The sequence below is a fragment of the Pleurodeles waltl genome, chromosome 1_2 (assembly GCF_031143425.1).
Source record: "Pleurodeles waltl isolate 20211129_DDA chromosome 1_2, aPleWal1.hap1.20221129, whole genome shotgun sequence".
In the NCBI taxonomy this organism is placed as follows: domain Eukaryota; kingdom Metazoa; phylum Chordata; class Amphibia; order Caudata; family Salamandridae; genus Pleurodeles; species Pleurodeles waltl.
This window is the reverse complement of record NC_090437.1, coordinates 1125231701-1125246217: the sequence shown is the minus strand read 5'-3', so window position 1 is coordinate 1125246217 and position 14517 is coordinate 1125231701. Positions and strand designations below refer to the sequence as shown.

The following is a 14517-nucleotide window of genomic DNA, read 5'->3' as shown; positions in this document are numbered from 1 at the left end:
TATCCTCGTGCAATGGTATGGAAAACAATAGCCATAGCCATACTTATATGACAGTGAACCATTCTGCAGTGCAGGGAATTTGGAAAAGAATGATGGCTGGATTCAGTACCATTGGACAGCATGGGACAACAATTCCAATCATTTTTCGAAGATCCTGGACAATCCTGTACTTGACATTGGACTTCTGCAAACCCATGATTTGGAGAATGACAAGGACTCCCAACCATCTCTTTCAGAATCCCTTTTCTCAACATGTCTTCAATTATTGGTGTTATTCTTGCCACTGTGGTCAAATGGTATGGTGATGTTCTTGGAAAAACAGCACTGGGCTTTACTGTAATACGGACAGGTTCTACACCTTTGATTAGTTTGATGTCTGGGAGTAGTTCTTCTGTTCGCATTGAGTACAATTCTACAGCATCTTGTTGGGCTTGCTTAAACTCCACATCCTCGTCATGAGTATGAAACCTAACTCTATTTGATGTACAATATATTGTGCAAATGTAGCTTGAACAAAAAAAAGAACCCTTCCTAGCAGGTTTACTGGACTCGAATCACACACAACAAATTTGTGCTTCTCTTCAAATTAACCTATTTTTACAGAAACTTCTTCTTCTGAAATTGGATTGGTAATCTGTAATGCCTGCAACTTGGATCTTCTTTCCTGAGAGGGGTAGGTTTGGGACTTCTTCTGTTCTGAAAGTGGAACAGGTAGCACCGGTGTCAATACAATTTGACACTTGGTGGCTATTTACCTCATATTCTACAAACGGTCCACTCAGGTCTACCTGTAAGACTGCTGCGAGTACGCAATCTTCTTCTCCCCTCAGGTACTGTCATTGGAAATTGTCAGAGCCAAAGTGCTCACTGTCCCACATAGGGAACTGTTGAAATGGGCTTTGGTTCTGACTTAGAAATGAATTTGTATCTACTTTGGACATTTGATTCATTCTACATCTGGGTTGCCCACAGTCATCATTGGAAGCTGTGTCTGCACTAGCACTTAAATCTGCTGTACAGATTGTTCATTTGTATCTGATTTCCTCCTTGCTTTCTATCTGGATTCAGCCTACAATCCCTCTTCCAATGCCCAATCTTGTTACACAAATGACAAGAAGTAATTTTCTTTGATGTTGCAATATCTACACCAGAATTCGGATCAGTCAGAACTCCTCAACCTCGTCCTTGTAAACTAATCATACCTCCTTGAACACCTTGCATTCCAGCTTGAAGCCCAACTCCTTTTATGTCATTCTGAAAACTGACACCTTGCATTGCATCACCATTATCCGCAAATAATTGATTCTGAAAAGCTTTCTGTGCCACCTTCATCTGAGCCAAGATAAACTTCTCTTTCAGCTTGTTCTGCTTCATCTTCTGTTCATCATTATAATATTTTGTGTATTTCAAAATCTCATCCAGTGACTTTGTATGCAAACAAATCACGTTCTGCTGTCTATGCTGACTATACTCAGGTCTCATTCCCATAACAAAATTTGAAATAAAGAATCCCAGGCTGCAATGCCTTCAACAACTGCTCATATTATTCATGCACTGACTCTTTCACCTCTCACTAAATTCTGTTCAACCACATTTGATCCAAATCCTTTGGTGTATTAGTTCTGGAATGTCTTGGTGGCTCTGAAGCCCACAGCAATTTTGCATTCAGCCCACAAATCATTTAGAACAACAATGTCATGAAGTTGCTAACTGACAAAAATGTAGATAAAGAGTGCAACCCTATGAAATGCAAGCCACACATTGATATTGGTTAAAGGGCTGACAGACAGGTTACTGCATTGGTACATAAATACGGCAGGAATCCATTTTGTGATGGTGAAAGACCGATGCCCATTCTCTTGTGACCAATTTAGTATGTGAGAAAATCAACCTGTTCCCAAAAATCCTGACTGGGTGTAAAAAAATCCCTCTGTGAAATAATTTAGAAAAATCCTGTAATAAATGCTGCAAGTGATGACTAACACATCACTTCCGGTAATTACAGTTTAACCTAATGAAATATGATTTGTTATTTTATCTGTGTTATGTATGATTTAATTGTTACAAAGCTAGCAAGATGTATCATTTAATTACTGAACTATACAGTGTATCTGCATTTAGAAAGGAACTGTTATAGGAATGTTTTCTAAGCAAAAGATTGGGTTGTTTCCTTTTCCAACAAAATGGATAATTACTTACATATACTTCTTATATTTGCAGCATATTTTGGAGTGTTGAGGTTCCTAATTTAGACCCACTGAAAATAACGAAAGTACAGATTTGGATTATGGATAACATCGATGGTCCTGACAGGTATTATTATCAATTTACATTATTTGTGTCAAAAAGCTTGTCAATATTAGTATTTCCTAACACACTAACTAACTGCGCACCACACGTTTTGCACGTAAAATGTTTTGATTCAACAAATGGCCTATTACTAAACCTGCAATGAGTTAAAAGTCACCATCGCCCCAAATCATTTGCACTTGCTCAATCTCTGCCCGGTTCTTCCATTATTCATAAAATCTTTATTGCAGGATGGGTGCCTTGATAATATAAAATAAAACGAATATACTTATACTGATTCAGTCGCGCTGTTCGCAAAAGTTATTGATACCAGAAGGAAAGTTTTTCATAAAAGATGAAAGCATTAGCTACAGATCATACAATGCAATCCTTTACTTCATGTCATTTACAATTGACCATAACTGAAGTCAACTGTCCCACAAATCTCGTAAAACCTTGGTGCATAGCTCTTTGATATGAAAGGGCAAGCATGTTTGCAAACATGAAGAATAAAAATAAAAACTCTAGTGCACAATTAAACACATCCAAAACCTGTTAGATATGTGTTGCAAACAGGTATTAGAAAAAGTTCAATACACTGCAGTTTTTTGTTTAATTAAAAAAGCTTCATTAACTCATAACATGTAGAAACATGCACAACAATTCTACCTTTTCTCTGTCTAAAGAGTGCATAAAACAAACATATTATCTCAGTTCGTCATTGAAAATTATTTAAATTGATCAAAAGAAAGAAAAGCAACACTGTGCTTCATGACCTGACCTGCCTTGCACCTTTGCTGCTGTTAGCAGGCATTGTGATGTTAGAACTCAAATGTAATAACCTTATAATAGTCAAGCAACTTGGATTTTACATATATATATATATATATATATATATATATATATATATATTTGACCAAAGCGGTCAGATTAAGCAGCGCGCTCTCATATGCTGATGCTGACGTCGGAGCTCGATTTTGCTCCGTTTTTATTACTTGCCTAAACAGAAAGCCACACTCCAGGGTGATAAGTTGATCAATCTTTTATTGAAAAATACCCTTCCACCACTTCACACCAACTCGTTTCGAGTTCAACAAGTCTTGATCAAGTTTGTGCACGTAACACATAAGATAAGATTATGCATTGATTGCTAGTGTTAACACACACAGGTAATATCAAATGAGATATAGTCTATTATCAGAGTCGCATTCGTAATTTTTAAATCTGCGCATCACGTATATTGGCATGTGTGTAATCAGTGTGGTTCATGATAATTTTATTTGTGTAGTTAAAAGAATTCCTTTATGAATTTTGGGTTCATGCACACAACACAAGTGATTTCATAATGCATTTATTTGGTGTTTACTCCACACATGGGGAATGTCAAATCAGATGTATATTACTATGCATTAATTATTTTCGACAATATTGAATGAAAGTTAAGAAATGGTTTAATATAATGTGGAATTGCTGCAAATGAGAAATTGTAAAATATTGTGTTCATGTTTTTTAAGCAGCATAAATGATGGCACAAAATGGAGCTTTTTTAGATTGAAAAAGGCTGTTACACAGCCGGAACGCGCCTCTTCTATGTCTGGTGTTACCTGATCCTAATCCAATAAACAGGAATTTTCTCTTGTCTCAGGGTGCAGACTCTCTGTTACTGGGGATTTTTTTGGGGGGATATTTTAATGGAGCTTGAGGTAGTGCACCTTTTCTTGCACCACCAGTGGTCAGATGCAGGCTGGCAATCTGTATATATTTTAGCTAGTGGCAGTTGCCACTAGGTAGTTATAGTTAGGACCATGTTTCCATAGAAAAAGCTTTTTTTGACTTACATATATCTTTGGCACCGATTGACAAATCTTCACAAAATGTTCCCAAATATTTTTGCAGTGATTCTTGTTGTGCACTGAAAGTTTCCTGGGGATCCGTCAAGCGGAGGCTGAGAAAAAGGGGAGTCAAAAAACATTGCAATTTCCATCTCAATTCTCATAGGACCTTTAGACACATCCACAGCAGGAACCACTGGATGGAATTACACCAAATTTGGCAGAAACCTAAATTTTGGTTCGCAGATTACGCTTTCAATTAGTTGGTGTAAATCTGTTCAGTAGTTTTTGAGAAATGTATAGGAAATTCAGTTTGTATATCTCTGGCTGTGAAGTATTCGCAAGCAAAGAGCAGCTCGTTCAGGCAAATTCACAGCTCTGATTGGCGGCAAACAAAGGAAGTGGTTGCCCGCCATCTTGGGACTCAGCTTCAGTTGAGTCCAGTAAAAAAGTAACAAACAAAAAAAAAGGGGGTCAGGGTAGAGAGACCATGACTCCTTAGCACCAGAGCAAAAAAGCATTTTTAAAACTTTTTTGTTTCGAATTGCGATATTCACGAATTTGCAGCAAAAACATTTACAAAAACAAGGGCAGACTCCTCTTCTTGTTTTTTTGATAGCCTCCCAGGTGGGCCAGGTTCCATGGCATTGCTAATGTTGTGTGGGGGGGGCCTCCCCGTCCCCCACAGCCTCAGCGACCACCACCTCCCTGAGGCTTTTAATCTAATATATGCAGGGGTCACACATATATACATATATAATCTACTGGAAGGCGCCAGTTGGTAGTTATAGTTAGGACCACGTTTCCGTAGAAAAAGCTTTTTTTGACTTGTCTTTATCTTTGGCAACGTTTGCTGAACCTTAACGAAAGTTTCCAAAAAAAGTGGCCTAGTGATTCCTGTTGTGCACAGGAAGTTTCGCGGTGACCCATCAAGCGGGGGCCGAGAAAAAGGAGGCTCAAAATTTTTTGTGTTTCCAATGTTAATTCCCATAGGACCTGTCAACACATCTACAGCCCGAACCACTAGACAGAATTACACCAAATTTAGCAGCAATCTAGCTGCCGGTATGCAGGCTGTCCTTTTTGTTATTTGGTGTAAATCCATTCAGTAGTTTAAGAGATATTTAAGGGCAAATACTTTTTCATATTGCGGGGCACGATTAATTGCGAAACTCGTAAATTTTCGCAAATATGCATGCGAAAAGAAGCGCTACAATTAGGTGACTGCAACCTGGCTATAAAGGTGCAACCACCATTTTATTTCACGAGACAGGGTCCCTGGGGGTGAAAACCGAATTGAAAGTAGCATAAGGATTCAGGGTGAAGGTACCCAGACCCCAGGGGTGAGATATAGGTGTGTTTTCAGGGCAAATTATAGGTTTAATATAGTTTTGTATCAAGGTGTGCAAGATTTGTGAAATTTCGCAAATTTTCCCAAATTTCCGTGATTTATTTGCAAAATATTCGCAATTATGGAGAAATTTGAAAGAAAAACCAGACTCATTCCTACAACTAATTCATTCACTCCTACATGCCCTCAGAGGCTCATGCGACCACTCACACCCCCACTCAGACACTCATACACCCACTCAGACCCACTCATGGACTCACACACCCACTTTCAGACTCACTCAGGCACCCACGCACTCACTCACACACTCACACATCCACTGACAGAGACAGGCCCTGTGGCCAACCTGCACAGGGCACGGCCAAAGGTTGTGGGGTTAGGTGGTTATAAGGGCCTTGCAACCAAACCCTGCCGAGCATGGCTGAATGAAGTGCACGGTGGGGGTTGGAATAACGTATAGCAGTTAAAATGACTTTCGTTAAAAAAAAAAAAAGAAATTCACTAAACAAACCAAAGGTTACAGGGACGATATAGTTAGGCGATGGCGAGGATGTGAGTCATAACTACCTTAGAGCGCGAGTTATAGTTACTTTAAAGAACTTTAACTATAACAGCAGAATTGCTATGGTTTTGTACGAATACATTCAGAACCTAACTATCATGTCCCAGTAACCTTTGTTTTTTTCAGTGAATTTCTATGTTTTTTTAACATATAGTAATTTTCATTGCTATATGTTATTCCAACCCTGCTGCACACGGCCTCTGGCCATGTATGGCAATGGTTGGTTGCACGGCCTGTCCTGAAGCCAGGCCCTGAGGCTAACCCCCTATAAGCACCCAAACGTGCACTGCCTTCATCGGTGCGCAGTAGGGTTGGCTTGAAGCCAGTCCCTGCAGCCAACCCCCCGGCACCCAACCCTGTCTGTGAGTGGGTATGTGACAGTTTGAGTGGGTGTGTGAGTTGGTGCGTAACTGACTGGGTCTGTGAGTGAGTGCATGAGAGTCAGAGTGGGTCAGTGAATGGGTGCGTGAGTGTCTGAGTGGTCTGTGGGTGGGTAAAAGATTGAAAAAAGAGAGAGACAAAAAGAGAGTGAGAGGGAGAAAGGTAGTTTTTTAGGCTTTGATATATGACATACGTAGAATGAGATATTTCTGGACAAATTGAAAAGAAAAATGTATTTGTTATTTATAAAGAGTAAGATTTTCTTTTAGTATGAGCCTTAAAGTTTTGTATGCGATTGCTTCCAGGGGGGTGTTTGGTTAGGGAAGAATTGGCGCACCAAGTATTGAGTTATATTTTGAATTTCACGTTAATCTTTAATGGTGCACTCAGCGGGGATTACACCCTCAAACCCCCTAAATTGATTTGACAAGTCAATCAATTAAACAAAATACAATACAGAGGCACCCGTTACTGTCACATACTTGTATAGAATACCCAATGCTAGTTGCAAACATTAATTAGTCTATCGGCAATATTTAACCCGAACAATGTCACATTATACACATAAACTTAATGGTGATCCAATCATAGAAAAGGCGTTAATATTCATGTGATCGATAAAAAAAAAAAATCTGGAATCTTTTAATGTCTTTATTTCCTGCTTCTTGCTCCCCTCACAAGAATGTAGTCAAAGTTAGATACAACGAATTAATCCATAATTTCATTTCCAAATAGATGTTCCATCATTTTGAATCAGCCATCACATCTCCGCTCATCAGTTCCGTATTGACCTCCTAGTCAACAATTATATGTTCATCAATCCCATTTTGATCTCACAGCCAACATGTGTTTCGTCCATTGACTTCATCAGGGCTGGAAATCACTCGCATTGTGGGACAAACTCCCATATGTATAGCCAAGAACGATATTGTCTTTGAAATTATAAGCTGAAATGATATCCGGGCATCACGAGTAGCAATCAGTCGAGCCCTCAAAGGGAAGGACCATTGGTTCCCGGAGACAATATCGTTCTTGGCTATACATATGGGAGTTTGTCCCACTGCCATTACCCCAGCAAACAGGAAGCAGCTTTAACAGCAGCTCCCTGCTTGCTGAAGAAAACCTTTAATCTCTGTTCCTTGCAAGTATGCAGGTGACAGAGATGAAAGCTCTGCATTTTAACAACAGGACCTGCTTTACAGGCCCGCTGTCAAACAGCAGAGTGTTTTCTGTGGCTTGGCTTGGCTGCAGAGCTGCAGCCAAACCACAGCAAACAGCTATGTCCCAGGGGCTGGCACACCGAGACATAGCAGGAGCTGGGTCTCGGGGTGGCAGTCCCCAGGGCCATCAGTGGCTCCATGAGGGAAGCTGCTCCGCCCCCCTCCAACGTTAAGACATCCCTTGGGAGGTGGTGGGCGCCAGGGTTGATAGGGGTCCGAAACTGACCACCTTCACTATTTTTATGCTTTGTCTTGGGGGGGTTGTGCTCCCTGGGGTGCAGGGGTGATGCAGGCCCCGCATATATTTAAATTGAAGCCTCAGGGAGGTGGTGGTCCCCAGAGTGCGGGTGGCCGTGGGCACCCTAAGGTAACTATAACTTGTGCCCCACCAATAATAATTTGACTGCTAATGTTTCATTGATATTTTTACTGACATTATAAAAGTTGTCATTAGTACCTGGTCAGGGCATGAGTTATCGTTACCTTAGGGTGCGAGTTTTGGTTACTTGAAATAACTCTAACTATAACTGCAGAATTTTTCTGGTTTTGCGCAAGTCAGGTAAGTGAGGTTTCTTGAATTCTATTTCCTAACTATAACATCCCTGTAACTGTAGATTTTTTCAGTGAATTTCTATGTTCTTTAACATTTTCATTACCATACCTTAATCCAACCACCGTCCCGCATGATCTACTACGTTTATATTTGTGCTTTCTGTTGAGGTTTAATTTCTGTGAATGGAGCATCTAGGCCAAAACAGCCTATCCTTTTAATATTTTTTGGGGGGGATCTTCTCCCCTGTCTGATTTTGCCCCAAGGACCCCATTCCCCTGGGCCTGGCCTTTTATTATTATTATTATTTTTTTTTTTAAGGAGGGGCGCTTCGTGGTCCCCTCCCCCAGCCAATTTCGGCCCAGGGAACCCCATGCTCCAGGCCCAGCCTTCTATTATTTATTTTCACTTTGTGGGTGGGGGGTGATACAGTCCCTTTCCCCTGGATGATTTCTGCCCGGGGACTTCATCTCCTGGGGCTCGGCCAACAAACCTGGGTGCCTCGCAGAGCAAGTAGTTTGTGCTGAGGACCATAGGGGAGCCTGAAGGCCCAGGCGGTTCGAGCCTGTTCCCCACCTCCTGCTAGAGCAGGCATTGCTTTTGCACACAGGGAGTGAATAAAGGTGCAGCTCCTTGTCTGGAAAATCAATTGTTTCCTCTGCCCATGGGCATGGAAACAGATGAAACTTCTAGTTGCAGCAAATGAGTGCTGTCTTACATCTCTAACCTGCTGCCAGTGGAGTGTTTGCTCTGATTTGGCAGAAACTGCCAAGGTTCCTGCCAAGTCACAGCAAACAGCTAAGTCCCGAGGTGGGCCCACCCGGACATAGCAGGAGCCGGCCCTGGCATGTGGCAGTCCCCAGTACCACTAATAGCTCCTTGAGGGGGCTGCTCAGCCCTCCTCCAATATGTAATAGCTTCAAGGAGGTGGTGGTTCCAGGGCTCTGGGAGAGATTGTGACCTGCATTCATCAATACTTGAGCCCCGGGAAGGTGGCATTTCACAGGGCTGTGGGGGTGCCCACCCCCCTTTGCATTTCTTTCACTATTTGCCCCAGGGAGGTGGCAGTCACTGTGGTTGTGGAGGCCCCCGCAGAAGCTGAACTGATCAAAGTATATGTTTTGAAAATGTCATTAAGATTTGTCAAGCGGTGCCAAAGTTCTTGGCAAAACAAAAAAAAAACACTCCATATATGGAAACAAATAGCCCTACCTGTAACTATCTACTGGCGACCACCAGTAAGTTTTATATATATATATGTGGGGTGAAACCCCGAAAACGGTCCCAGGATGCTTGTTTCCAGTCCAGGGAAGACCTGGCCTGGCAGTTCGGGCTGGACTGTTCCCATGGGGAACAGGGTCAAGACTGATTTGCATATGGCTGGGTCCAAACTGGAATGGCATGGGCAGCAAAAAAACGATGGATTAAACCCAGATCTGTGACTGGGGGTGAGTGTTTGCATTGTCAGCACTCCGTCCATCATCCTTTTGTGTTGCTAATATATATATATATATATATATATATATATATATATATATATAATTTCACTAAAGTCACTGGAAAAAAACTAATGTTACAGGGATGTTATAGTTAGCTCCTGAATTTCCTAACACAAAATCATCGAAATTCAGCAGTTATAGCTATTGTTAGGTCACGTAACTATAACTTGCACCCTAAGGTAACTATATCTCGCACCCCCGCCATGCACAGTTTTCTCATCAATAATTTTATTGCAAATCTTGCAGTAATAATATCAGTGATGCCACAGAAGTTGTCATCAATTATGTAATATGTGCAGCAATTAACTGTGCATGGCACAGGCGCAAGTTATAGTTACCGAAGAAAGTTTCAGAAGGAAGCCTATTGCATGTATTACAGAAACCTGTCCAGGCTTATGTGTTAGACAGAAATGCTGATTTGCTGAGCCTTTGAATGCAAAGCTGTGCTTTATGCTACCCACATTTTGCAGGCTTAGGCACTAATCTTCAGATTACCGAAATCATTTTAGGTCAGGCATTGTAAAGATTGAGAAACCAATTTACAAAGGTATTAGCACATATAAATTTATTCTACAAGTGCAAACCACTTTTTGCAAGTGTAAAACCACTTGTACATTAACATTCACAAGAGGTGGCTTACTTTGTGTGAGTGAATTTACACTCTGTGTATATTTTCATTGCATCTGCAAACACATAAACTTTTTTATATCTGTACTTAAAAGGATGTTTAATACTTTTCACTCTTGCTTCCACTGTAAGTTCCAGGGAACTTTGTTCACAAGTTACTTTCTAAATTCCCAGCAACATATCTGATCTCAAACTTCAGCATGATCAAAAGCTTAATCACAGAGACTTAGGGGGTCATTCTGACCCCGGCCGGCGGCAGTAGACGCCGGCCTGGCTGGGACCGCCAGAAGACCGTCCCGCGGTCAAAAGACCGCGGCGGTCATTCTGGGTTTCCCACTGGGCTGGCGGGCGACCGCCAAAAGGCCGCCCGCCAGCCCAGTGGGAAACACCCTTCCACGAGGAAGCCGGCTCCGAATGGAGCCGGCGGAGTGGAAGGTGTGCGACGGGTGCAGTAGCACCCGTCGCGAATTTCAGTGTCTGCTAAGCAGACACTGAAATTCAAAGTGGGGCCCTCTTATGGGGGCCCCTGCAGTGCCCATGCCATTGGCATGGGCACTGCAGGGGCCCCCAGGGGCCCCACGACACCCCTCACTGCCATCCTGTTCCTGGCGGTCGAAACCGCCAGGAACAGGATGGCGGTGAGGGGGTCGGAATCCCCCATGGCGGCGCAGCAAGCTGCACCGCCATGGGGGATTCCTCAGGGCAGCGGAAAACCGGCGGGACACCGCCGGTTTTCCGGTTCTGACCGCGGCCATACCGCCGCGGTCAGAATGCCCTCAGGAGCACCGCCAGCCTGTTGGCGGTGCTCCCGCCGAGTCGGAATGACCCCCTTAAAGTCAATATGGATAGAATAATGCAGGTTTTCCATAGCTGCAGGTCAATCAAATAGGTAAACCACAGATTAACATTTTATTGACAGCATGACCTTACCTGCAGCTACATTTCTAGTTAATTAATGGACACAAATTTGCCTAAGTATATCTTGGCCCTCATTACTAGTGGCTTCTTCATTCTGGTGGGCCAGTAACGGAAGTTACTATTCCAATCGGAACTGTGAAATCCACAAGGATGCCAGTGATCACTTTACTTTGACATGGAGACTTCAGATGCTGGCAAAAGCCAAAATCACTCTTTTAAAGTCTGTGAAGACATGAGTAATTATGGGAGAAAAAGAACTCAGATTTACTGATTACCTGATTAGTAGACGTCAGGGTTCCACTTACTGTCACCCTGGATTTCCACCACATTTGGTCCAGTTGTACTTTGTTAACTCAAGCTAAAAGAGCTATGAGAACCTGACATATTTTTCATTGTCCATCTTACGTGCATAATTTGATGCAGAACAACTTACCCTGTCATCTTATTCCTCTTCCCTACTCAAGACTCAGGCTGATACATTGGCTGCACTTCCCCTCATTCCCCCAAACATCCAGTGGAAAAATCCAATAGTCAGGGTGTGCTGTTTGACCATGAAATCTTTTTCAAACCACAAATAAATACAGTTTCTAAATCGCCTGTCTACCTCTTACTTTTTGCCATTTCTCCACTTATCCAAGAAAGTTGCTCTCGTCTGTTGATTGGTTATGTGCAGGCTGGTTAACTACAGGAGCCTCTGCTCAGGTCTCACATATAAATAATTGTCACAAACTTATAGAGTATAAGAGTCAAGAATGAGACTGCTCATCCACTATTTGGCCTGAACTATCATGATTGCAACACATAGACATTGAAATCCCTCCGTTGGTTACCACTGAAAATATTGCTTACCATTAGAAAGATTGAGAATCAGAATTCTTTGACACATGAAGAAACTGGTACATCGTCATTGGTTGGCCTGCCTAGCCAATCGGTTTACTTTGTACACTGCGCACACATGTCTAAGTTCTAAATGTGCTGTCTATACAAGCATTATTCAACATTAGATTTTGTAGCAAATACCTTTCATGGACAGGGAGCCTTCCTAGGAACTATTTACCTCTCTAGCATAGACTAGAAGATTACTACTGGTTCTACCTCACTTATGAGTAGCTCAATCTTCCTAAAATAACTCACAATTGGCCAACAATCACTTGATGTTGTTGTCCTGCTTGTCAGTCCCCTCTGAATGGCCATAGCCTTCACTACACCAGTGGGAACATGTTTTCTCCTCAAAGTCAACATTCGAAAATGCTTCCACCAAGGTCGACATGATCTTTGGATCCATTGAAGAGTGTGGTCAACCATATACAATCCTTCCAATCTCAATCAATACAATAACAAATGTAAACACCATAACCAACTTGGCCATGGAAACAAAACTCGAATCAATGAAAAGTTTCAAAGCTCTATTATAATCATAAAGCCAAAGTCATATAAAAAGTGACACCAGCAATAACTAGCAACTCTGTACATTAGATGATACATTCCAAAATGTTCTCATGGCTCACAACAGTTGCAACAATTCATGAGATCAAAACGATTGAACAATGGGGTCTGTCTTAATGTAAAAATTTCAGTTCTTGATGTACCATTCCACGGTCAATGGGAAAAGAAATACACACAATACAATAGAACTCTTTGCTAAACATGTGAGATGATCTAATGGAAAACTTCTGGTTAAAAATAAAGAAATTATTAAGCTTTTCAATTACTGCTGTAAATATGAAACTTCAAGTCTAATTTTGCTAACATAAGAAGTTCAATGAATTAATATGACCATTAATAAAACATGCAAATATGAAAACTCATGAACCTATCTCATTAATAATATATCATAATAATTTGGAAAGCATTTCAATATTAACTGCAATCTCTGTTAACGAGTTACACTAAATATGACTGAGACATGCGTTTATTTTTCTGCACACGTAACTTTAAACTAAAAACTCATATAAATCAACATAAATCATAAATATTTTCTGCTAATAATAATTAATTCTAATGATTAATTATTCCCAAACATTGTTATAAATCAGGTTAGAATTTTAATAAACATAGTGGGGCACAACGTCTGCAATGGTAAGCATGATGTACACCAGTGGTAGGCACAATGCCCACCAAAGGACAAAACATGAACACTTCAAAATACATATTAGTGCTTCTCGGTTAGCCTTTTAAATGTAAATATAAAGACTTCTGTGCCACTAAACCATTACCAAAATTTCTGCTCTAACAATCCATCCTCTGACAGCAGTTTATGCCATCACAAAAAGGACACTCTCAATTACAATAAGACAACTCAAAGCCTAGTTGTTTGATAACGTAAGGGCCTTGGTCTCCTGAAATTCTTAATTCTCTTCAGGTTCCTATAATAACTGCTCCTCATTTTCTCCATTTCAATTTTTTCCCTCCTCTGTTTATTCTTAACTCTTTGATTCCTCCAAAAATTATATGATTTATAAAGTCCAAGTGCAGAAATAATGCACACAGTCACAATTGATAAAGATTTCCGGACCATTCTTACAATTCCCTTTCCTAAATCTCCAAACCATGAACCAGCATTTGAAAATCCTTTACCTATTGATTCCTAAACATTTGTCTCTTTCAGATCCTTCAGGTCATGTTTCAGATTTGTCATGTTTGATTGTTTCAGATTTGTCATGTTTGATATGAATCTCCTTATCTCTTTACTATTATCAGGGATAACGGTACCACAATGCTGGGCCAGTAAGACTTTGCACACTCTGCCTTCCTTTGCTAATAAGATGTCTAACGCAAAAAGATTCTGCAAAACCATTGACATCATAGCAACCATTTCCATGTCTACTAAAAGCATAGCACCTGCATAATCATTTGACATCTTATCTTCAATAGTTGACAACTTTCTTATCTTGCTGTCATTCAGAATCACACCAGCAGATGGAATCACTGCATCAAAAATGTCACCTGTAATCTCGGGTACATTAGCTCCTCTCTTTGTCCTGAAATTAGATTTTCCTTTCCAGATTGGATTGTCACATTTTTCTACATGGTAGATTTTCGGAAAAACTGCTCCTAAATAGCATGTACCATACCAACCTTTTGGCAGTTTGTAATGGGCATTTCTTCCACATATGAAATAAACACCTGGTATGGTTGGGTCTTGTCCATTTACATAAAAGTCCAGGTACTCTTTATTTATTTATTTTAAATCTGTTTCTATTTTCCAATGAAAACATTAGAAACCTATATATAAATTCAACACAGTGCAGGTTACAGCAGAACAGTATTTCACCAACATATAATGAT

General features: G+C 40.9%; 1 protein-coding gene across 1 annotated transcript in view; it reads left to right on the top strand.

The window, feature by feature from the left end:
* Positions 1–14517, top strand: part of LOC138248718 (ADP-ribosyl cyclase/cyclic ADP-ribose hydrolase 1-like) — a 367725-nt gene that overhangs the window by 295799 nt on the left and 57409 nt on the right. Inside the window, exon 6 of the mRNA XM_069202573.1 lies at positions 2221–2313. Coding sequence (XP_069058674.1) covers positions 2221–2313 — 93 coding nt within the window. The remainder of the gene's footprint in view (positions 1–2220; positions 2314–14517) is intronic.